The sequence below is a fragment of the Cololabis saira genome, chromosome 9, assembly GCF_033807715.1.
Source record: "Cololabis saira isolate AMF1-May2022 chromosome 9, fColSai1.1, whole genome shotgun sequence".
Classification (NCBI taxonomy): Eukaryota; Metazoa; Chordata; class Actinopteri; order Beloniformes; family Belonidae; genus Cololabis; species Cololabis saira.
The window spans coordinates 30,834,379-30,860,311 of record NC_084595.1 but is presented as its reverse complement, the minus strand read 5'-3'; the positions used below and the strand labels follow the sequence as shown (position 1 = coordinate 30,860,311).

Sequence of the window (25,933 nt, the reverse complement as noted above, 5' to 3'; positions counted from 1 at the left end):
CAATAATGCTGATTCATTATGATCATTTAACTATAATAGCAATAATGATAATGATAATAATGATAATGAAATCTGATATATCATATCATTTCACAGTTGCAAGACGTTAATACAGGTGTTTCTTTACTTTTCCAGCCTTTTGTTGCCACCATGTTCTGTGGATGACACCACTGTAGTGGGCCTCTTAAAGGATGGTGAGGAGGCTGCGTACAGACCTGAGGTACAACAACTGACAGTATGGCGCGGGTCCCACAATCTCTTTCTCAATGTGGATAAGACCAAAGAGGTTGTAATACACTACAGGAGGTTTAAACAACAACACACCCCTCTTCACATTGCTGGGACTGCCGTACACAGTCAGTGGTGTGTGAAGTACCCTGACCACCACTTTTACTGCTGTCCTCAAAAAGGCACAGCAGTGCCTCCACTCCGTTCAGAAGCTAAGGACAACTGGACTTACCTTACCACGTTCTATAGAGTCACTATAGATAGCCTATATAGATAACTATAACCTTCTCCTTCACCTCCTGGTTCTGATCCTGCAAGGTCGAGGAGAGGAAACAGCTGAGCAGAGGAGTGAAGATGGGCAGCAGGTTTGTAGGCGCTCCCCTCCCCTCTTTGAAGAAACTATACGAGCGGCGCTACATTCACAGAGCCTCTGTCATCATTATGGACCCCCATCACCTATCCCATAAAACCTTCTCCTTTTACCATCCAGGAGAATATAGAGGAGCATCAGCTGCAGGACCAACAGGAAACTAAACAGTTTCAATCCACAGGCTGTCAGGTTTATTAAAACTCTGTGCCCCCTCCCTAAATACAAGCCAATACACCACCCCACAGACACTGACCCTGGCAGCACTCGTCTGGACTGGCCTGTAGGAGTATAACTGTTTATATTTATTTATTTTTATTATTTTTATATTTATCTTTTATGTTTTGCATTAATCCATTTTCTCACATTTACGTATGCACAACCAAAATGACAAAATCTGAATACCTCTTCCAACATTTTGAGATGTGTTGCTGCCATAAAACTAAAAATGAGCAAATATTTTCATGAAATGTTAGAAGGTCTCACTTTCAACAATTGTTCTATTATGTGTAATATGGGTTAATGAGATTTTCAAATAATTACATTTCGATTGACATTTATTTTAAAATACTTTTTTGAACTGAGATACTAAATATACTAGTAAGCACATGTTTACAAGGGCCCGGTTTAACACTGAGCTGATCAAAAGATAACTATAATTTCCTATTGTTTGTATGTTGATTTGGCAGCACGGTGGCTTGGTGGTTAGCACTGTTGCCTCACAGCGAGAAGGTTCCCGGTTTGACTCCCTGGCCCAACGGGAGTCTTTCGGTTTGCATGTTCTCCCTGTACTTGCATGGGTTTTCTCCGGGTACTCTGGCTTCCTCCCACAGTCCAAAAACATGCATAGTAGGTTACTTGATGATTCTAAATTGCCCGTAGGTGTGAGTGTGTCTGGTTGTCTGTCTCTTTATGTGGCCCTGCGATAGACTGGCGACCTGTCCAGGGTGAACCGCTGCCTCTTAGCTGTTATTAGTTGGAATAGGCTCCAGCAGACCCCCGTGACCCTGCAATGGATAACGCGGGTATAGAAAATGGATGGATGGATGTTGATTTATTTCTGCCTTTAAGTTGTAAGGTTTCACAGGCATAGTCTTGCGGGATCACGTCTCAAGAAAGCCCCAGAAGAAATGTAAAAGGCTATTGCAACAAATTGACGTTTAGCTTATTTTCAAGCTGTAAAACCTCTTTCACGACAAGCAGCCAGTGAGGTATTTCATCACTTACTTTTTTTTCCCAGCTAAAGCTTCATTTGTTTGTTAATTGTTTTGCAGTATGTTTAAACATGTTTTGTAGTCTGTGTAATCCAAATTCTTGCAGGATGGAGGCATGATTGAGATGAAACCAGCAGACGGCGTGCCTGTGCAATAAATGCCCGTTGCAAGGAATCAACCTGTGTCTGTGATGTTGTGAAGGGAGCTACACTAAGTATGCACACATTAACAATCAAATAAAATATCAAGAAGTAATTCTTATCAAAATACTATTTAAAAAAATTACAGAAACAGTTACTGGTAATTTAGAGAACTAACGTGTCTAACGCCATAACTGAGAGAGAATCCAATTTTGTGACATTTTCATAAGTTATCGATGAGAGCACAACCAAATTTTTTTTAGTGACCTTAAAACAGATTTGTCTGTCATACCACTGAGAAAGTCATAAATATATATGTATTTTATCAATAGTTGCACAAAGACACGCTTAGGGATGAAAGACAGGATGAAAAATAGCTGCATTTGAATAGCCTTACAAATTCTTATGTGGTGCAGGATCTAGGAACCTACAGTCTGAAATGGGCTGTATTATATTTCTAGGGAAGTAAATAGAGAACCACCGTGATTTTTATCGAGGAATGCTGGAAAATCACGTGATATGATGAATTGCACAATTACAGTTTTTCTCAGTCGCTTTGGTACATTTCTCAGATCATCCTCGACATTTGCAAAACAGTACGTGCATTTCTCAAAACAGTTCGTACAAATAGCAAAACACCATGGATTACCTGCAAAAGCCAGTCTCTTGCTCAAAATCCTTAGTTCATCTCTCAAAATGTAATATCTGTGTCAATGAACGTGTCAGTGCATCAGAATCACAAGTGCTGGTGTCATTGTGTACGTCATGTTTTTTTATTCATTTTCATTCATATTTATTGTGTGTACCACAATTTGTTGACAGATCATGTATTTGCGATACAGAAAAGAAAAAGACAGCACTGCAGAGCAAAAAGACCATTGTCAGACATTGTAACATTGTGTTGTGCTCCGGCTATATGTATACTTGCCAGCTGATAGTTCATGAGATGCACCTTTGAGCTATTTCAGAAAACTGGTTGATCATTGGTTGATCTAATGCTTGACATATTTCCCTTCATTACAGAAAGTCAAGATTCACCTGGGAACAATTTACTATTTCAGGCCAGATTTAGAAACAAAGTCTAATGGAAATGTATAGAAATATGCTGACATATTATGACAACTTGTTCAACCATTTTGCATGTAAAGACTTATGCGATGAACTAATGCCTAAATGTTGTGGGGGGTGAGACTATTCAACAGAGACAGAGATAATACATTTTGATCAACATGACATAAACAACTGATAATGTAGGAAACAGCAGAAAATTGTACATTATCATTTGCATGGATGACAAATGCATTTGCAACTTGTTCAAAGAAATGAGAAACTGCTTATTTGATGTGCACAAGTGACACAATGATGTGAAGATTGAACAAGTAGTTTTGAGAATTTCAATTCTGATCTGAGAAATGTACCAAAGCGACTGAGAAAAACTGTAAGTCCAAGTCAGGCTGCCCAGCTGGAGGGCTTCTTCTGCAGTGAGTCACTTCAACCACAAGAGGGCAAACGTGGACAAGATGAAGTATTGCCACAAACTGAAACTTTAGTAGGATATATTGTAAATAATCTTTAAAACACAAAACAAAGCACACAATTAACTTTTTAACGCACACAGCACATGCACAGAGACGTTGTTTTCACTTACTATAATTAAAATGATGAGATGTGTGCATGTGTGTGTGTAAAAGACAGAGGAAGAATATGAAGATGATGAATGCATTAAATTCAGGGCCTTAAAAGGACCTTTGGGTCAGGAGGCTTTTTGTGGTAGTGAAGATCAAGTTTATTACACCAATAAAAACTCAGAGTGCTCTCTGTAATGGAGAGATAAATGATCAGGAGTCAGAGAAGGATTTTGACTTTAACTGCTGCCACAGCTGCAATTAACACTAACTAGAGAGAAGCAGACTGCAGCCAAGTGTTAAAACCTTTTTTCTACTGAAGCTTTTTAATTTTGAAATATTAGTTCATTAGATTTTGAGTTTCATTTTGTTAATACAGTTTGTAGACTATTATGTTACCTAATCAACCACAAAGCTTTAAATATCTTTTCCAATATTTCTTCTTCATTTTACATGGCCTAAACTGTACAGCTCAGACTCAAGAAGGACTCAAACTCATAATCTTGCAGCAGGGATCTTTCTTTCAATCACTGGTCACATTTTTTTAGGTGTATACAGACTTTGTGAAGGCGTCTAAAAAACACCTTCCCTTAAGAGCTGTTGTGATTATTCCACTGAAACGCCTTAGCTTGAAAATCTGTTTTCATGTACTTATCTTTCATAGATCACTTGTGGTATTTGTTCATCCCCACCTGTTGTTTAATATTGCCTGCAGATGTCAGCATGCGTTTTGCCAGATTATCTACATACCTTGTGTCCAGTTTCATAGCTTTCGTTTCTCGTGCATTTTATTTTAAGTGTATGATGTTACTTTTTTTGTTGTTGTTGCCCCTATCACTATTGTTTTCTCCTGCATTTTTTACACACCTTATCACTTTGTTATGTTTTTGACAAGCTCCGTCCTGTGAAGGTTGCCACATTAACTGATTCATTGTTTGTTTGGGTTTTTTCTAGTCATTGCCGTGGTAATAAACCTACTTACTGCATATAACTTCATAGCAATTCTAATCCATGTGTTTGAGTTTGTTTTGTGTGAATCATCATAATGAAATCTGTCCATGACAGACTGAGCTTGGTCAGACTTGACGATCCGCCCTGCAAAATCAAAGAAAACTTCTTCGCCAAGAGCAGCTTTCACCCCTAACAAAATTAGCGGCATAGTCTCCATCCATGTTGGGTTCTGCTCCTGCCTGGGTTCACCCTGCCCAAGAAGATCCATGTACTCCCTCCTAAGCCATGGATGAATAAGTCTTCTCCAGCAGCAGGTACTCTAGTACATCTTCCTCAGCCATCAGGCTTTTTTCTTCTCTGAAGAAAAGAAGGGTGAGATACTTTACCCATCAGAAAGTGCAGCCCACTGAGGAAAAGTTATGAACTCTGATGCATTCTGGATGACATGAAGCATCTTCAAGAACAAAGAAAAATCCCAGTTGCATGGCTTCAGGCATTTGAGAGAAACAGAGTTGTTCTCTGAAGTTTTGAAGATCATCAAAACTTCAACATCCCAAATTCGCTGAAAAGTGCTGGCAGCAGACTGTGATGGTTCTCTTGAGCTGGTTCTGTTATTGACTAATTTATCATGAAAATCTGTTGTGAAGCATTCACCTTTCTTAGTTTACTTCCGGTCCTTGCCCCCCCCCCCCCCCCCCCCCCTTGCATTTATATCCCCGCAGGTTTGGTCTTCTTGCAGTTTCTCTGAACCTTGTGAACGGTGTGTGTGGCTCTCCCACCTATATTCCTTGTGTGTGTTCCTTCAAGTAAGTGAGCGAAGCTTGTTCCCAGCGTTATCACTTTGCTTTGCCCATGATGTTTGTTGCTGGTTCTTGACATTCACTTGGTGTTTAATTGCCCTTGTTTAGCCCTTCCCTGGGAAGTTTGCCTGGTTGACTTCCTGGTTTTGATCCCTGTTGTGTAATAGACATGTCTGTTTAATTTTAATTTCTGCTACTGTAGTTATAATCCATACATTCAGGTCTCCTCATAGTAAATCCTCACAGGTATACTAAATATGTTTTTTTTTTTGTAATTAATTAATTTGTAAACAAAAGTGCACTTTTCTGTTATTTGGAGGTTTTATATTTACTTTCATGCATCAACACAACTGCCTAATCTGTGTTCCTCTAGAGTAGCTACAGAAAACTAAGCGACTGGCTTGCAGGTGTCGTCCACCACTGAAAGCTTCAACGAAGAACAAGCTTCTTGCTTTCATCTGAAAACTAAACTAATGACCCAAAAGAAAACAGCCACTTTGTTTAAAGTCACTCAGTCTCCATGTACATTTTGATTGATGCAAAGCATCTCTTTCCCCACCAGAGACTGTAACTTTATCTTTCTACTCATACCACCTGCCCGGGGCTGGAAGTGACCTTTTATGGTTCCTTCATCACAAAGAAGAAACAGGGTCCTCGAAGTTCAAACTTGTCCTGTGAGAAAAATGTGCGTGCCCTTGTTGTTTGAGTTCAGCTTTTTAGTGCTGGTTTATTCTCTCTGTGCTGCTTAAGCAAAACTCTCTTAATATTTTCTTTAAACTTGTCTCGTGGTGTATATTTATTCTTGTTACACACATAATATAATCTAATAGTTGTGCACAGTTTGAAGAGTATATGACAAGTTGATAAGTTACAATTGTTCCATTAAGTGGTTGCCCAAAAACATATTTTTCTTTTTCCTTCTGGTCCAAATGTGGAATTTATTGTACCTCTTCTTAAAAAATGGGCTATGTTTTCATCAAGTGCTGGAAATGTCAAAAAGATGGAAAGAATGTGTTCGGTGTAAGACAGGAAGGCTTCATAGCTGGTACTTAAAACCATCATCAGTATCCATCTCACATCAGTGATATGGTAAAATAACCCAAAGAACACTGAAAACTGAAACCTGGAGAGCCGCGGGATTGTCACAGCATGTAATCTTTAATTTCATTATACAAAAATCTTTCCTATATTTTAAATTGCCCCTCGTCTGGTTTCACAGTTCTTGGTTTTCTCTTATTTTTGCTCTTATTTTGCATTTCACCCCCAAATGGGTGCTTATTTGGACCTGACTACTTCAAGAGTAGACTGTTGAGTCATTCAGTAACTCTGAATTGCATTACTTTTGCATCTAATGCTACTGTGATCTAATGCTACTTTTTGAATAGGATTTATCTTTAAAGTTACTCATAAAAGTACTACTTCTTCCACTTTCATTGTAAAAACATTGCAACATTGTAAAAATGAGGAGATCCCATGTCAGAGTGATGGGGGGGGGATTACTTGACATCCTGCTAACAGTACATTACACTAATCTAGTCAAGAAGATACAAATGCAGCATCACTCTGGGAGAGGATGCTCCTAATCTTAACAATATAACGGAGATGGAAAAAGGTCTAACAAACCTGATTATTATGCAGTTGAAACAAAATATCCTGATAAAAAATAAGTCCAAGGTTTCGCACAGTAGCTTGAGGCCATCACAACACCATTTACCGGTAATCCCTTCCTAAGGTGTTTTAGACCAAAAACCATAACCTTGTTTTTATAAGAATTTAGGAGCAAAAAGTTAGTGTACATCCAGTCCTTGATGTCCTCAAGACTTGCCTGAAGTTTGGCTAAAGGTTCTGTTACACCTGGCTTCATAGACAAACACAGCTGCGCATCATCAGCATAATAATGAAAATGTATATATATATATATATATATATATATATATATATGTATGTACTTTATACTGAATATGCATGTTTTAATTGTCACTCCATGCCCTTCATGTAAGTTTAATAAGCCCACCAAATTCCACAGCAGTTTCGTAACTCAGATCTTTGTTGTAAGAGTATCTGTGTTTTGACATTGTGTGATGAGATTAAAAATGTCAATTTCAAACTCAGCAGAGAGTGCTTTCATTAAGACATTCTTTAATTAAGGTAATTTCCATTTCTCTTTAATCTCCCTTATTCAGGGTTCAAATAGGGCTGCATACACTATCCTTCTCTCACAAAGCACTTAACCCCTGATAAAACTGCTGTCGTTTTTTGGCCACAGAACTTCTTTGTCACGGAACTCCTCTGACAGAGTGGGGAAGTCGGAGAGGACAAACAGCGGGAAGGAGTCCAGAATGACTGAACCACTGACCTGCTTTAAATTACTAATAAAAGTATAATAATGGTTAATACGATGTAATAATTTGTGCCAATAAAGATGGATGGCAGAAGAAAGATGTTATGTGCTGCGTCAGAGGACCTTACTCCGAGAGACAATACACTTGAGCCACGGGGATGGATAAACTTTGACCCCAGATCAGTGAATCATAAGTCTGTAGGAGGAAAGGGTAGGGAGTGGCACTGGAAGTGGATGGATGAAGGCAAAGAGCAACCATGTTGGAGTGGTGGAAATGAATACAACAAAATAGAAGAAAACCTGACAAAAAGCATCTTAAAATACAGGAGAAAGGAAAAAGAATACTGGCAGAAAAGTGTTGAATAATATAACATAGAAAGAGGAGGGGAAGAAGAATGCCAGTATGCCAGTTCCCCTCAGATGATCTTTTATTATTGGCTGACAATGAATCCAGCTGACTTCTGCCAGATGCTTGTCATCTTGTCCATCTATTAGTAGGCACAACCGTGACAATGGAAAGACTAAATTAAGACCAGAGCAGATGAAGCTGTATGTGTCCACCCAGTTTCAGTGCAACCAGTCATCACAGTATAACTCATATGATGTAAGTATTATGTCAAAAGTATCATAGAAGTAATAATTTGAAATGACACGGATTGATTGAGTACTTACTTTTTTCATCTGATGATAACTAAAATGTTAACAAAAAGACATTTCTTGTCTGTTGGCTATTCTGTTTTTATTGATTGTTTGTCCTTTTTGTAAAAACTATGATAAAATAAAAAAAGGAAAAAAGAAAAAAAGCCCTCAACTGTTGAGATCCTACTTCCTGAATAAAAACACATTTGAGAGATCTGCTCATATGCTCATAAAGATGTGAACTGCTGGAATTGAATAATTTATAGCAGGTGAATGTAAATGTATTTATGTTGACTGCATGTTGCCACTGCCTCTGCTAAATGAATCTTTTTCTTCTTTGATGTTACAGACTTTTCAGAAAAGATTGTCATGTAATGTGAAGGCCTTCTCAAACAACTTTCTTTCTTTCCTTCTTTCTGCATTTAAAAGTAAATTGTCTCACCAACATTTCCAGATGGATTCTTTAAATGCTGGAACAAAATTATGTTTGTCATTTTCATCTTTAGGTCTTTGTTAAGTTCATTTTATTGATATTTTATATGAAAACCTTTTAACAAAGGTTTTAACTGTCTTCTGGCTCAATCTGTTACAGACATTACTTATCTTATATTTGTAGTGATCAAAGAATCTCTGTACGACAATTATAGGTTTAAAGATATTAGAGCAGATTTTTTCATCCAATGTTCCCAGTATATTGAATAAAAGCACTGTCTGGAACAAAGAATAATATTTAAAGTTTGTGAACGTGTGTGCTTGCCAGCGTGGGTTAGTGGGAACGGCAGATCGGATCAGATTAATTAAGCTGCTCATTATGATGGCAAGCTCTTGCTGATCATTAAGAAAAACGCATGTAGAATTTGCCACCCTGGCCCCTATGAAGTGCCGGTAATTAGCACTAATGTATCATTGTCTATGCATAAGCATAATGTTACGTTTCAGAGGACGGACAGAAATTTACCTTTGACATGAATCTTTTATTCATTCACAATCTGCTTCTAATTCATTTTAAACTCAAATTTGACACGATAAACAGTTTTTTCCCTGAATCAGGAGTTTTTCAATGTTCATTTTGGATGCATTTTTATCACACTAAAATTATTTCCTAAGACGTGAACTATATTAGCGTTATTCAAATGAGAGATAAAGTCAAATCAAATCTTCAAACACAGAGTTCTGTAAATGATGCATTTGTCAACTTTCTGAAAAACTACTGTTACTGAATTCTGTCTAATTTACTCAACGTAAGTCATAAATATTTTTTTCTTTATTTAAATGTTTTGCATTTGCAGATCATGCATTAGAAATACTTGTTCCAATAACAGCTAAATGATATTAAATGGGGAAAAAATGTTTGACTTTATTTGTCATACTGGTCTCAACAACGTTGGAATATCTTCTATAGTTTTATAGCCTACTTAACAGATTATTTTATGATTATCTTCAGTCCAACAATTTGCAATTTTTGTTAAACTTTATTATTTTGAAAAGAAATCAGCTCAGTGTATATACTAGAGAATATAGGTGTTTTATGAACATACAAGACTCTTCTTTTGAGTTAGTGGGGGTGGGGGTGGGGTTATTAATTACTTTAAGAGAAGTAATATCTGTAGAAATGCTTCCCAATATGACTCTTTTGGCACAAAAGTGAAACCATACTGCCTTACTTAGATAGATATGAGATAGATATGCATGTAAGTTAATCAAGCTGTCACGGAGACACATATTCCTGATAACTTGTTTCTAATACCTCAAACTAGAACATATAACCACAGAGTACCACAAACAAACAAAAAAGACAAAGGAAAAGGCAACTAATATTAATGTCTCTGTTGTACAACTTACTTTTGACTAAACATTTAAAATATTTTTTCTAATATAGCAGAATGCTTTGACACAGCAAGTCAAGTTCTTACCTCAAGATAAATGTGCCTCCTGTTATCTTGCACATAAACACAAGTTCACATAAGGAGACATCTTTTGATATTATCCCAGAAACATCGACCTCCGTTGTTGGGAAAACAGAGGATCATGGAGGGTAGTAATGGCTGCATTATTACTCCTCTTATTGTGTCTTAATTAGTGGCATTTAATTATGCACTAATGCAGCGAGGGCTATTAAAGACACTGAGACCTGCTGATCAGGGAATTAAAGAAACTCATAGACACACACACACACACACACACACGCATGCACACACACTTGTTGTGCTGTGAAATTTCAATGCCCTTTAAATATGAATAAAAGTAGAGAAAATGAATGGTAAGGATTAGGAAAGGATTAGGAAGAAATATGGTATAAAGTCAGAAATACAGATTAAAAAGGGAAAAGACAAGGGTAATAACTTCCATGTGTATTTTGCTCGTTAGCGGTGACATCCAAATATGTTCTAATTTCTCACTCCCACGCTTCTCCTCCACTGGTGCATCTCAATTATTTGTTCAGAGGCTGGTGTGACAATAGTGTCGGCTGTTGGAGCCTTTGGGATGCTAAACAGGGGACGGGAGGTTAAATATAAGTCATTTTCAGTGGGATGAACCTGAGGCTTTGTGTTGCCGGAAAAGAGAAGCTTCAAAGCTTCATTAAAACAGAGCAAACAAAAGAGCAAACTTGATCTGATCTCCCTGCCTGCTTTTGAAGATGTGGAGCTGCAGTCCAGAGTGTTGGCTCCTCATATCCATCATATGAAGATCACACACGTCCCCTGGACACAGCATGCACCGGCACATGCACCCCCTCTTCATCATGTCATGTTGCCCACACTCGCACAAATGGAAAGGGACAGCAGGATTTCGATTTCATCATCTCTCCGTGTAATTTTTTTTTATATAACAAATTTGAAATCCTTGCTTCTCAGTTGATTTCACTTAAGTGTTTAAATGTGGTTAAAGCCAATTTCTGATTCAGTAAAAATGCCCAAATACTACACAATTACAGGTTTTCTCCTTATGTGTATAACTTTATGTCCCTATCAAAAACTAAAATTAAAATGATATTTAAAAGAATTATAAATCATTAAATCAAATATTTGTTGCATGCAAGGACTGATCTTATAAAATAAGGTATATAATCATGCATTTAAAAGAACAGCAGACTTGGCTTAAAATATTTAATTATTATTTGTGGGTGTTTTATGGTGATAAGTGTTTAAATTGATGTGCCGAAAAATCATTTTTAAACAGAATCTTACATTCTCAGAGTAACATCATGAACAATTATATTCACGACTGGAAAAGGTTTTTTATCTCTGTTGAAATTCACCTCACATTTTTTCTTTTGGCTTTATGTGTGAAAAAAAAGGATCCCCAAAAAGTGTGGAATATGGCTAAAATGAATAATGATAAATAATTACAACACAATGATTCAGTTTCAACTTCTTTATAAATATCTTAAGTTAAATATTGTTATGATACAAGATTAATAACATTTTCAATTCACTGTTAAGTAACACACAAAAAAGTGCAACAGGCCTAATTTGAAAGACGGAAAAGAATAGTAAGATAAACATGTATTTAGTTTACAGACCTGACAGTAAGAATAAGTTAGATAACAGCAAAAGAAAAATATAAATAAACAGCTGTTGGTTTGCTTTTGGAAAGAATGCCAGACTATGCTTCTCCTATAAAAGCTTTCTTTGGGTTTATACTTATCTGATTGTATCTATCAGTGCCACATTATAGTGTGTGGGAATTGCCCTTACAAAGTGTGCAAATAAATTATGATTTCAACCAACAAAGGTCCAATGGAAAAATGCAGTAGCCTACACAGAACAATAGTTTTTACAGTTGCACTCAACTTAAACTATATAATCTCTCTGATAGGCCTGTTCTGTTTTATTTTGTGTTGACACAATGTCTCTCTTTTTTGTTTGATTTTTCCAAGAAAAAAATCAAACATGCGATTTACCAGATTAGGACAGCAGAAGAGTCGGGTGAAGAGGGTTTCCTTTCCCCTCCAGCAGATCGCTCTTCTCCAGGACCGAGGCCGGCGCGCAGAGCTGGGACGGACTGGACTGCAGCCCCGTCAGACCCGGTACCGGACCCAAGGACGGGGTGGGCTTTATTGGCATAGGAACGGCGGGCATCGTTTGCCCGTTGGCGTTGTGGTAAAGGCCCTTAGCTGACATGCTGAAGGGCGCATACTCGGAGGAGACTGCTGGCACAGATACGCCACTCATGGACTCTGACAGCACACCAACGTGCGGCCACATGGAGTTGACCACGCTGCTGAGCTGAGGGGGCACGGGGTAGCCCAGGTGGTGCATGACCGAGGTGAGGGGCAGCCCGCTGGCCACCACACCCTTGTAGTCCCGTCCTATGATGTTCTCGATGGCAAACGGGTGTTTAAACCCGCCAGGCTGCGCGCAAGCGATGCCCCCGTAACCCTGGAAGGGAGGGAGCCGACCCACGCCCGCCGGGCCGGCGGGGTGCTCGTGGTGGCTGGAGGAGGCTGCGCTCAGCTTCCCCCCGGGGTGGTGGTGGTGGTGGTGGTGGAAGTAGTGCATCATCGGGGAACTCTTGCAGGTCATATGCTCGGCGCGCAAAACCTTGAAACGTTTCCTTCTCCTCAGGAAGCTGCCGTTTTCAAACATGTCCCCGCAGTCCGGGTGCAGAGCCCAGAAGCTGCCTTTCCCCGGCTGATCAGGCCGGCGAGGGATCTTGATGAAGCAGTCGTTAAACGAAAGGTTGTGTCGCAGTGAATTTTGCCACCTCTGGGTGTTTTCTCGGTAATATGGAAACCGATCCATGATGAACTTATAGATGTCACTCAAAGGCAGCATCTTTTCAGCTGAGTTCTGGATCGCCATCGCTGTCAGTGATATATAGGAGTACGGAGGCTTTTGGTCGCTGTAGGAGTTTTTCCCAGGACGGGGCATAACTATTCCTGACTTATTGAAGTTTGACTTATCCTATTAAATAATACACCGTTTATTCTAAACGCTACTATACGTAGATAATCTGGCAGTATTCACATCAGTCTCCATCTGTCTGATCTGCTCCAAAGTTCAGGGCCATCGGATTAGATGACCTGCATTATGTTAATTAAAAGTTCAACACAAAGGCCCGCAGTTTGCCAGGTAAGATCCTCGGGCAGCTTTGGCATCCAAAAAATAGTATCTTTGCCCTTTTTTTCGACAGTTTACGCTCTTTAAATTTGTGCGTAAAACTCAGTCTCCGTGCGTAAAAGTTGAGCCGTCTTCCGACTTCCACTTGCTCCGGCGGCAGATACGGGTGTGTGAGGTCGGTGAGCCTCGCTGCCTGCGTGTGATGAGCCTTCTCTCTTCTTGTGATGCTTTCTCTCGTAGAGCGCTGTTTTTGTAAGACCCCCGGAGGTCGTCGGCTCTGTTATCTTTTATCCAGACACTTAGGGGACACGTCAGGAGAGAGCAGGGGCTTGTGTGTGTGTGTGTGTGTGTGTGTGTGTGTGTGTGTGTGTGTGTGTGTGTGTGTGTGTGTGTGTGTGTGTGTGTGTGTGTGTGTGTGTGTGTGTGTGTGTGTGTGTGTGTGTGTGTGTGTGTGTGTGTGTGTGTGTGTGGAAAACGGGAAGAGATGGGGTCTAAGAAATGAGAGGAGGGGCGATCCGTGCTTCCTTCTAATCTAATCTGCTGTTTCCCAATCAAGAAGCTCTTCAAAGCATACGAACACAGATTTACAGAATTAGAGTGACAGACTTCAGCTGTTTTTGAGCCCCATAAGGCGCAACTGCTCCATCAATTCTGTTTTGTATGACCCGGACTTTGACCTCTCCTGCCAAGAAAAAAAAAGTTTCCATTCCATAAGAAGTTAAAGGTTCCAAGTTATTTGCTTGCAAAGCAGCGGTGCCATTTCTGGAAACGCACCTTTCTGTTCTAATTGGAGTAACTGACAAAGATCTGAATTAAAACCTTGCTCATTTCAACTTCGGGAAGTATACTAAATAGAAACGGGTGGGGTGTGTAAACACGGGCTCTCTGTTAAATTTGCTCGACTGCACTTTCAGACTTTCAAAGCAATAAATCACGTCTTCCTTTGCGCACAATAATCAGCGCGCTCCGCTCTCAATTACACGAGCGCGTTCGCGCAGAAACACACAGAAACACACAGAAACACACCGAGCGGGAGAGAGAGGCACTGTTGTTGATTAATTGCTGAGAGGGGAGTCCGGCGGCTGTCTGTCTGTTCAAACACTCTCTGGTGAATCCTACAAGGATGTAAACAAACTTCCTCCCCAGCTCCGAATTGTTCAGCGGAGAACAACAAAAGCGGCTTCTCTTCCCGACGCGTTTCTTTCTGGCCAGGTGTCATGACTGGGTCCTTGACGGCTCCTGTCTTCGCCGGTGCCCCCGCGGGCCCTCGAATACATTACAATAATTAAGCCTTCCGTGATTTAGCCTCCTCGGAGAGAAGTCCAACAATGTAATTAAGGGCAAGCTCGCTGTATTAGATATGAATATTCAAAACTGTGTCAATTAATTAGCGGGTGTATCTCCCCAGTTATGTCTGGGTCCTTAAAGCCCACTCAAAAGGTCAGCTGTGTCAACTGCGAGCATATTTTAAAGAAATTGCAAGGAAAATTAACATTTACCGTCACATCATAATGCGTGAGCATTTATATATTAAATTAAAACGGGTATTGTTTTCTGGTTATTTTTGTTTTCCAGGCGTCTGAAAATGAGAGCTGAAACTCCCGGGCCCTCGGAGGCCAACGCGGGTAAAAGCATCCTCTTAAACACCCGGGAAAGATCAATATTAAATCTGTTTTCACAAAGGGGTCTGTTAAATAGACACCGTGGTTGATCTGCATATCAAAATTAATTAGTCTACGGCAGTCTTCTCTTTCACCCAACTCCTGGACAAATAACTAGTTGTAGAGCACACCTTCTGGGCATATGGAACATATGCTAGAATTATCCTTAATTGACTAATTACATAAATTACTCATTAAGTTTACAGCACATCAATTATAAAAGATGTATCAATTAATTTTGCATAAATTACAAGCGGCAAGCTGCACGAAGAGGGCGGCGGAGGGAACGAGGGTCGCCAGGAGGGGGTCCTCTCAAAGGTGTGTGTGTGTGTGTGTGTGTGTGTGTGTGTGTGTGTGTGTGTGTGTGTGTGTGTGTGTGTGTGTGTGTGTGTGTGTGTGTGTGTGTGTGTGTGTGTGTGTGTGTTTGATGGTCGTTTGTTTGTTTCCAGTCACTAATAATTATTTGTTCAGCTTAAGGGCAAAGATATTCTTCCTCCGTCTCCCGCTCGCAAAGGGAAAGTGTGGGGGTAATGGCAATTATACCAATAATAATAATCTTAAAGACCTCTCTCCAAGTCATAAGGGGCGCATCGTCGCGGAGAGAGCCATTAAAATCAATTAGCGAGGCCTATTGTTTCCAATGGAAAATTAAGCGGGTTTAGTGCAGACGCTCTCAGGCTTACTTGTGTAATGGAGAATTATTTCAAAGAGGAAAAGACGACAGGTCCTCCAGTTTGGCCATAAAAGAGTGCACATCGATGGATCAAAGCGGCAGTGTTGCTGTCTGCATCCCACGAGAGTTACCATCCGTCAACTCAGGTAAAACAGTCCTCATGGCCGAACAGAAACCTTCAGTAAATAGTCTGCTTCAAACATTAAAAGAAGCTAATTCCAGATTAAATTATTTCATTTCTATCTCAGCTTCAATTTTTAATTGAAATTACATTTTCAATGTCTACATAATTAGATAATAATTCACTTTCATGAAGCTGCAGTTGTTACTAAAAAAGAAGAATTTTTTTTTTCAAGATTAAAACTGCTAAGTGATGCTCTTATCTAACTTCAGTGTATAAAAGTTGAAACTTTAATTTTGTCAGACACACTTGACAATTTAATTAATTTTATTCCGATTGCTTATTTCCAAGATAAGGGGGTCATTCAAACAGTAGCTAGAAATATTTTATGACTTCTGGACTCCATGTGAGTGCTTCCTGTCTGACGGAGTCTGTATCTGAGCATCAACATCAACAGTTGGAATTCAATTTACTCTAATGTTGATTATTTAAATATTACCTATTTACAGTGCACACACTTTATGGTTTAAGAATTGTCATTACTTTGTTTAAGCATTCATGTTATGCCTATTGTTTTTTTTATGTTCTGTGATTGTTATTGTTATACTTGTCATGATTATGAACCAGGACTTGAGCTACTAAATTTCATCCAATGTCTAAGCCAACAGAAGCCATTTAAATATGATGAACTTCAGTAAATTAATTAGAATACGCTCCGAAAGCATGGCAAACAGTTCCTATTAATGACAATGTAAAGATGTAAAATAATTTCTGATATTTCATACATATGTTTGAAAGTACTTCTGTTAATTTAAGTAAAACTGAAGAAGCATTTGCAGATGTACAAGCTACACACCTCTGTGTTGACCACTTGACGTTTTGGGTCAAGTGATGATTAGGCCCACTTTTGTCTTTTCACTGCACATTTCCCCTCTTGCTTTGTTTTTTTTTTGCCATCTCTTTTTTTTTCTTTTTTTAAATACTCAGAGGTACCGTAGACGGGCACGGAGTGCGAGAACCCACCAACAAGGAGCCACCCAAACAAACAAGCCCAACACTCACACCGACAAAGACATGGACAATCATTCTCTCACCACTCCCATCTCCCCCTGGAGGCCCGGCACAGCCCAGCAGCCATTTTTGCCATCTCAATAGTGCAAGGCAATGTGATTACACAGTTGTTCACTGTTTTTACAGCTTTTTTGTCGTTTCTTAATTGTATTACCTTTTTCTGTCTCTGAATTGTTTTTTTCTTCTTCTCTATTTTACGGCTTGCACTCCTATTATTTTATCTTTTATTTTCCTTCTGTAATTTGGTTTGCCTTACTTCCTGTTTTATTTTGTAGGACATGCTTCCGTTGTGCATTCTGTTTAACTTGCTTTTTTTTTTTTTTTTACCTCTGTAGCATGAACAACAGGTAACACAGAAGACGAGTTTGGTGGCAATTGTTGTGCAGGTATTTAGTTTACGTGTCCTCCAATACACAGATGTGACTTCAGGAAAACTGTGGAAGTCTTCCAACCGAAGTATGAATCTTAATTCATCTGTCTGCCTCTTGAGATACAGGAACATGACCTTTTGTATCCAACCAAGTTAAACTTTAGCCTTCCTACCCGAGGAGAATACTAAATATGCTTTAACCAAATGAAATAAGAAGATTTTTAAGAGATATTTCAGCCTTTTATTTAATATAATTTATTTGATATTTAAGAGTACAAAATTCACTAAAAAGTGTTGCTTTGTCATTGTGAAGAACTATGCTGAGGTTGGAAACATCTAGTTCTAGTTCAATGCGAGTCTGAAACTTCTCCCAAGGTAGAGAGAATCTGGGTCTGAAAACTTTCTCCTGGAACAAAACCCAAAACATAAGGCAGGATCATCAACGTGTCTTCACATCATTTTGTAAATAAATAAATTAATACATTTAAAAAAAAAGGATGCACACTTAATGTTGCATCCTGTTCAAGAAACCCATCCTGCATTACTTTCAAACCAGTATTCTTCAGTCCTGGTCCTGAGAACCCCCTTTGCTCCATTTTCTAGATGTTTTCAGGATCCAACATAATGGTTCAAGTAACTGGATCACTGTTAGACTCCTACTGGCTTCTATGAGAAGCTGATGGTGATCCTTTTATGTAAGTCAGGGGTGGTGAAGCAGACGCAGAAAAATATCTGAAAAGGAATGGGGGCCTCATTGGACTTTTATTTAAGAAGACTGACTTAAAGGGGACATATTATGAAAAACAAATGTTTTCTTGCTTTAACATATGAAGTGGTCTCCCCTCAGCCTGCCAACTCAGAGAAGGAGGAAAGCAACCAAATTCTGCAGTATCTGTACATCGGATGAACCATCCAGTGTCATGTGGCTTCTACGAGCCGTTCAGATTCTGCTGATTTTCGTTACGTAACCAAAATGCAAACCACGCCCACACCTAAACACCGTGTCCTGCGTGACATCGGACGCTCTCTGTCCATCTCCCTCCAGCTGCCACTTTATTGAGGTTTTTGTAGTGAAATGATCATAGAGATAACTTCTCATTTCAACTAACTGGGTCAGCCGTTCTCATCCATGACTGTTTCCTACAGCACTTTCAACCTGCTTTCAACTTGAGTGACAGTAGGAAAATAGAAGCAGGGCATCCGACAAATGTTCAGCTCAAAACGGCGTGTCAAACTGCGCAGTGCTGCGGCCAGTTAGGAGGACAGTCCAATAGAAAATAAAGCAATGGCATTGATTTTGTCGCTGACGCTTGCTTGCAGTTAGGACACGGACACAGTTAGGACTCCGCCGGCCGGAGCTTCCGCCATTTTTTCGTAGCGGTGTATCGCGTCATTCAGGCAGCCAATTAGCACAGTGCCTCATTATCATAGCCCCGCCCACTCAGAATCCAGCATAGATAATGAGATTAGAGAATGGGAAGATAAAGACATGGTTTGGCTGAATTTCTAATTTATTTAGCAAAAACTACATCGTCAACACAGCCACTACGGGGTCACAAGCCAGGGTTCTTATAGCCGTGTTTCCAAGCAAGGAAGGGCATCCAAAGTAAAGCGTGAGGGATGTCTGTAGCAAACCCTGAAAAGGAGAAAAAGGATAGATAGATAGATAGATAGATAGATAGATAGATAGATAGATAGATAGATAGATAGATAGATAGATAGATAGATAGATAGATAGATAGATAGATAGATAGATAGATACATAGATACATAGATAGATAGATAGATACATAGATACATAGATAGATAGTAGGGCTGGGCGATATATCGAGATTTTAATATATATCGATATATTTTCAAATGCGATATGGTACGAGACAATATCGTTTATATAGATTTGAAAAAAAAAAAATATTTTTTATTTTTATTTTTTTTTTATTTTTATTTTTTTTTATTTTGATATAGCTTATTTTGTGACAAATTGACTTGAATGTTTTATTTGAGATTTGCACAAATGTTTTGTTATTTGCACAACTGTCAACCTCAGTGGAAAAGTCTAAAAAAAAGTTACTGTCTACACTGTATTAATTGTACAGTGTATTTTAATTTAATTGTTATGCAGGAAAGGGATATTTGTTTTATTTTATTCAAGAAGCATTTTATTCTATATATGCAGGCAGTTTATTTTTATTTCATTTGTTTTATACATTTTGATATTGTGCAGACCTCTGTTAATAAAGGTACCTGTGTGACATTTGGCACGAGGCATTGTATTAAAACTGACTGTTTTTTTAAGGGTTTGCCTCAGAAAAAAATGAAGGTAACAGAGATGCTATGCTATAATGCTTTGGGGGAAACCCCAATTATGGCACAGAAAAAATATTGAGATATATATCGAGTATCGCCATTCAGCTAGAAAATATCGAGATATGACTTTTGGTCCATATCGCCCAGCCATAATAGATAGATAGATAGATGTGCTGAAATCTTTAATGAAGCATTAGCAATTAAAGGGTGCGTCACGTGCATCGGCTAAATTTCGGCAGGTTGGCGCAGAGATGGTTTATTATCGTATCGGATGAGGGCATGGATGAGGCTAGGGTGCGCGCGTTTCCATGGCGCTGAGGGTGAAATTAAGGGGGCGCGCGTCTTACCGCAGGGAACGCGCTTGAGTGAGCGAGCGCGCCTCCGCCGGATCTCCTCTCCTCTGCTCTCCTCCGCCGTCACACCCACTGCTCCGTGCTGTGGTTCACCAGCTGAGCAGGGAGGACCGGCAGCTCACTCAGCGGCAGCAAGTGCTGCAGTGAGAGCGCAGCAGGGGACTCGGAAGCGAATAAGGGAGACCCGAGAAAAAAAAGAAAGAATAATAATACACGCGCACACACACACATATATACACAGCAGCAGCAGCGTTTACTGCCGAAACTTGGTCTATGGAGAGATCTGCTGCAGCGCCGTAGCGACGCAGGCCGACATGGAAGAGTATTTGCGGAGGGTCCAGAGCAGAGTCGGGGTGAGTTCAGAGCCCTCCGCGGCGCTAACACCAGTTTGTGGCTTTAAGGGATGAGATCATGACGGGAAAGGCTGCTGTTGCCGTGCTACAGACTGTGTTCCTGTTGATGAAAAGGTGCATGGCAAAACGCCTCTCACGTGCCTTCGGTTCCCCCCCCCCAAACAAGCACCTGTAGATTGCCAGCATAAAAAGACAGAAGAGAGCAAAGCAACGCGCGTTTGGTTCAGTACAATACGCACGTTGTGTTTCCTCAAACATCAGTGTGCATTTGAATGAGGAACTGGTTTTCTAATGAGGGGAAGGCGTGACATCAACAAGTTTAGCCAGAGGCTGTCCTTCCCAATCTGGCTATCTGGCTGCTCTGCAGATACTGACACATCATTTGCATTTCATCTAAGTCTGAATCCTTGTTCAGTTTTTTTATCTTTAAGAAAATCCCACTTAACTGCCTAATATACTGAATGACAGAGCCAAGGTTGAGCTTTATCTTCTGTCATTGGGGCACACGTGTTATTGATATGCCCTATACATAGCCTATATATATATATATATATATATATATATATATTTGGCCTTACACAATATTAGTATGTCAGTGGTGCTAAACTTGCACATACGTGTGCAGATGCAAGCCTTTCAAAGATCCTGTACTTGTTTTGCGGAAATGAGGCCTTTAAAACTGCACTTCTTTAAATGGCATGGTCATATTTTCAGTTTCAGTGCACAGTCATAGTGTCTGTTTAGTACTCCCCACTCACAGGCACAAAAAGGATTGGCTTTAGTGGGTGACATGCAGAGGCACCTGTCAGTGTCAGGAAGAGCAACTGAAATTGTATGTTCTTGAGGATGGTCACTGATTTGATGTGGTCCTGTGTTTCATGTACTACAACTAGCTGGAGAAACGCAGAGAATCCTAGTGTAATATTTTAGGAAAAGTTAAGGGGGCCTTATCATGCTGTCACTGCCGTCTGATATCCAAAGCTGAGATCAGTAGGTCACAGAAAGTCCAATCAGTGCTTTTCTTGACCATGTAAGTGATTATGTGTATAATAATGGATGTGAGCACATGCTGTGAACAAAATGATTCTATTTAAGGGTTTTTTGGCGCAAATGTATGCAGATAAAAACACTGTTTGCCTGTGATGCATGCTTGCATTGAATTTTTACCCTGTAGCAGAAAAAAGCACTTAGTTTATTCTTGTAAACAGGTGTCTGCATCTAAGACTCAAACTTGCACATGCACAGCCAATTAATTTCTAAGGAGGCATTAAGAGCTGTTATCTTGGATGTACTTTCCATGGATGCTGTGAAATCTGCAACGAGGAAAAGACCAAACAGGCAGATTTGAAGATAAGACCGTAGCAGGGTAATTGAGTGATAAGGAGGACAACTGGTGAGCGCTATGGAAGTTTAAGATAAAGTCTAACACACATCCATGTCCTTTGTCATGCACACAAGCGCATGTACATTTTATCTCTATGCCTTACTCTCCAGTATAAACTTTGATGATTCACTCTTTTGCTGATCACTCTCTTTCTCCATCATTCTCCTTGTCTCTCTTTCTCTCTGGCCTCTGGATGGCTGTGATCCAGAACACCCATACCTCTAATTGGTCTGGCGCTCAGTCCTGACTAAACTCATCTCTCCTTGCTCAGTTTCCTTCCTATAGCTGCACACTATTTGGCATAAAGCTGAAGCAATGTGCTGAGTGTACTTCTAACATTTCTGCACCTCAGCCTGCATACCAAGACCTGAATGCTACTATCAAATGGCTTTTTGCTCAACTGTGATTATTCTCAGTTGTTTGTTTTTGTAAAAAAATGTATTTAGTATGTGTTTCTATGGAGCGCAAACATTTGTTGCTATTTATCCCTGCTGATGTTTACAGCAGCACCAAAGCTATTGGGACAAATATATACAGTAGATTCTGGAGAGCAAGAGTCCAAGTTAGCTTCCCTTTTTGAATGAATCCTACCAAGTGCTCTTAACCAGCATCTCTCTTAACATATCTGTTTGAAATTATACTTCAATGCTCTCAGTGAATGATGAAAATGTTGTGCGAAGTGTATTATATCAAAAATAAAAATCCTGCAGGAGGTCAAAGTGGCTGGGACCTCACACAAGACGAAGTGCTCTCACCCTCGGGTCAGCTCTTTACTAGACCAACAGGAGAGAGTGGGGCATTTGAATATGTTAAGACGGGAAGAGACGGCACTCATACTGAAAGATATCAGATGACACACACACACACACACACACACACACACACACACACACACACACACACACACACACACACACACACACACACACACACACACACACAGCTGTACTCTCCCATTGCAGTGGAACAGACTGGGCTTTTCTCCTGCTAATGCATCACTTCCTCTTCTCTGGCTAGCTAGTATTGATTTATTCTCCCTCTTATGAAGGATCTGGTCCCCCTCATCCAGAGTATCCTTCTTTCTCTTGCACAGCTTGTACTCTTTCTGATGCCTCTTCATAACCTCCTTGGCTCTCCCTTCATTTTTGCATCTTTGCACCTTCTCCTCTGCTTATTACTTTTTCTCCCTTCTTCTTCTTTTAGCTAACGTTACATTTTTCTCTGTATCCCACTGTTTCTGTTTCCTATCCCACACTTCTTCTGCATGTCTGAGTTACCCCCCTCCAATATTTGATCGTTTTTTGTTTTTTTTTCAATAAGAATCTTTAAACATCCCGGCCTCCCCGCTCCAGTCTGTCCACATTCCTTCCCCTTTTCTTCTGCCTTTCCTCTTAGTGCTTTGGTCTTTCATTTCTTCATCCCTATTATTTTTCTACGCTCTTTGTGCACAACGCCATCCTTTTTAGTCATAAATTAGTCTCTATTTTAAATTAATCTGCTATAACGAGTGTTTAGAATGATGATCATGCTTTCAGGGCATCTACTGACCTCTGTTCATATGAAGCTGCCTTCGTAAGACATGAATTTGGTTTGAAAATACAGTTTTCAAAAGGCTGGTGTCTTAAGTTCTGCCGTTCAAAAAAGAGGTTTGTTGAATGTTTGCTAGTAGAAACTATAGAGACTTCACATAAGTGTGCCGGTGTTTCTATTTCTTTGGCTTTTGAAACAACTTTTAAAACGATTAAAATGAGCTACAAATATCGTGCAGCTACAACATTTATTTTATTGACATTTGTCTTTGTGATAAGTGGTGTGGGGTGCCGGCCAGGCCTGTAGTAGTAGTGATTCAGCTTGTCTGTTTGAGATGGAGCAGTACAGACTGGTACAGGAAGAAAAAACCCAGTGTGGGCTTTACAGACTTTACCAAATGTGGTTGTTTGTTTGTTTTGGAGTTTTTTTTTTACAACCTTACAATATGTGCACACTTAACACTTAGCTCTAACTCTATGATCAGACTGTGCCGGAGTTACATCAATAATCTGATGTATTAGAAACTAGTACAATGAATGTCAAACAACAAATGAAGTGAAAGACATCATTTTCTGCCTTTTTCATCCAGATATGAATCCTTAATTTCGTAATGGATCTGTCATTAATGCTCACTTAACTAAAGTGGGGAGTGTTTGGGTTCTTTGTTAAATGAAATGAACTCATCCCTCCTCTGATAAGCCATTTTCCTCAGAGTAAAAGGTGAAAGAGATTCCTCCTGCTGACTTGGCTGGTTTTTTGTAACCATTGTAAGCACTACCATGTTAAAAGGCCTTCTCTCTTACTCATGAGATGAAATTTACAGCACCACCATTTCATTGTTAATTCATACTTTGGGTTTTAAAATGCTGCAGACATCTAACACGGTTGTGCTGCCTCGCGTGTTAACTTCTTCTCTGTGTTTTATTCTTCTTCTTCTTATTATTATTATTATTTATTTAGGAAAATCGCACAGAGTTCATGTGATGATTTGCCATGTTTGACATAAAAAAATGCACAGCTGCAGACATGCTAATCTAATTTGTGTATGTGTGCATGTGTGGGTGTGTGTCTACAGGCAGGTCTATCAGAAGGTCCAGTCCATGCTGTTTTAGGTGGACCAGAGCCTGATGTTGACACTGTGGCCTCAACACTGTGCTTAGCGCTGCACCTCAGCCAGGTAATGTGAATTATGTCTATTTGTGCTCCCTAAGTTAAACATTGAAGCACTGTAACATTTAAAGGAGCCTGGAACTTGAACTACTTCATAAAAGGTGAATTATTTTTGTCAAACTCTAATTACAGTCTTGGTGTTTAGGAATTTTGGATGCTGTATGCTGCATATTAGATTTCATGGTCTGTCGTAGCAGATCGTGCTCCAAATTATGATCTAATATTAATATGAAATTATACAATACATGCCGTTTGTCAAATATTACTTTTATAAACAGAATGAGTTTTCTTTAGGAGATGTCTGACCACATGCATAATTTAGTTAATTAACCACTAACTAAGACAGTAAGCCGAGTTGAAGATGTTAAGATTTTCTTTGGGAGTGACAAGAATGGATATGATTCAAAATGAGCACATCTCAGGAACAGCGAGGGCTAGTTGTCTTGGAGAGGAAGGAAGAGAAGCGACATTGAGATGGTTTGGACACATAAGGATGAGGGACAGTGAATATATTTCCTATAAGGAGCTTGGACATGAAGCTGCCAGGCATTGAGAAAAAGAGGGCAACAAAAGAGAAGATTTCTGACTTGATTTCTGGTTGATGTGACAGAGAAAGATGAAGAAGACGGGATAAGATGGAAACACTAGTGAAAAAGACAAAAGTAGAAGAAGAATTTAAAGGAGCTGTATGTAAGAGAAATAATAAAACGAATCATAAAATGACCCCGATATGTCAACAGACATTTAAAAATCATGTTCATTTCAAATACTTATGTCACTGACAACAGCACTCAAGCCAGGATATTCCAGTTTAAAAAGAGGAGTTGCAGCCCTCAACTGATGTTTATGTTGTCATTTTTTGTTTTGGCCTGAAGCTCCACCCTCCACCTATCTCCCAATCACCAAGTCAGTATTGTTTCTGAAGCTCCACCCTCCACCTATCTCCCAATCACCAAGTCAGTATTGTTTCTGAAGCTCCACCCTCCACCTATCTCCCAATCACAAAGTCAGTATTGTTTCGGCATCCGGGTTGCCAGCTCGGCTCTAATTATCGCAGCCATGGCAGCCTACGTTCCTGCTGCATTCTGCAGCCTACCTGGCAACCTCTGGTCGGGGGGAGGAGGGGGAGGGTACACGCCGCTCAACAATATTTGGAAAGTGACTGCAGTACCAGTTTTGGCCATTTCTTACAGACGGCTCCTTTAAATTTAACTGAAAGGTTATCAAGCGAGCATGCAAATCCAGACTTGCAGGTGTTTTACTTGTGCTCATGTTTTCACTGGTAACCTGAGTGTAAATGGCGGTCTTCTGTTGTACCTCAGTACTGCACCATTGCTCCAAATCTTCAATGCAGAACGGAGATCATTGCTAAATTTGTTTGTTTGTTAAACATTTAAACATCTACTTTGATAGAAACGGCAAAGAACAGCTGAAACTATACTTGGTTAAAGATGTCCTTATATGAAAAGCCCTGGGGCTTTTGTCAAGATTAAATTGAGGGGTTTAATCAATGCTTTAGTTTTTTAGGGTACCGTAGGTATCACAAACGTATGATAAATAACCAGAGTACTG

General features: G+C 39.7%; 2 protein-coding genes across 3 annotated transcripts in view; one reads left to right on the top strand and one right to left on the bottom strand.

Moving 5' to 3' along the window:
- Window positions 1-12,213: 12,213 nt before the first annotated feature.
- Window positions 12,214-13,179, bottom strand: foxb2 (forkhead box B2). The gene has a single exon (XM_061730017.1). The coding sequence runs from the start codon at window positions 13,177-13,179 to the stop codon at window positions 12,214-12,216; it is 966 nt and encodes a 321-aa protein (XP_061586001.1).
- Window positions 13,180-20,119: 6,940 nt separating this feature from the next.
- Window positions 20,120-25,933, top strand: part of LOC133450542 (protein prune homolog 2-like) — a 44,913-nt gene continuing 39,099 nt past the window's right edge. For both annotated transcript variants that reach the window (XM_061729240.1, XM_061729239.1), the window contains exons 1-2: window positions 20,120-20,277; window positions 24,267-24,368. In XM_061729240.1, the coding sequence (XP_061585224.1) occupies window positions 20,239-20,277; window positions 24,267-24,368 (141 nt within the window). In that variant the 5' untranslated portion in view covers window positions 20,120-20,238. The remainder of the gene's footprint in view (window positions 20,278-24,266; window positions 24,369-25,933) is intronic.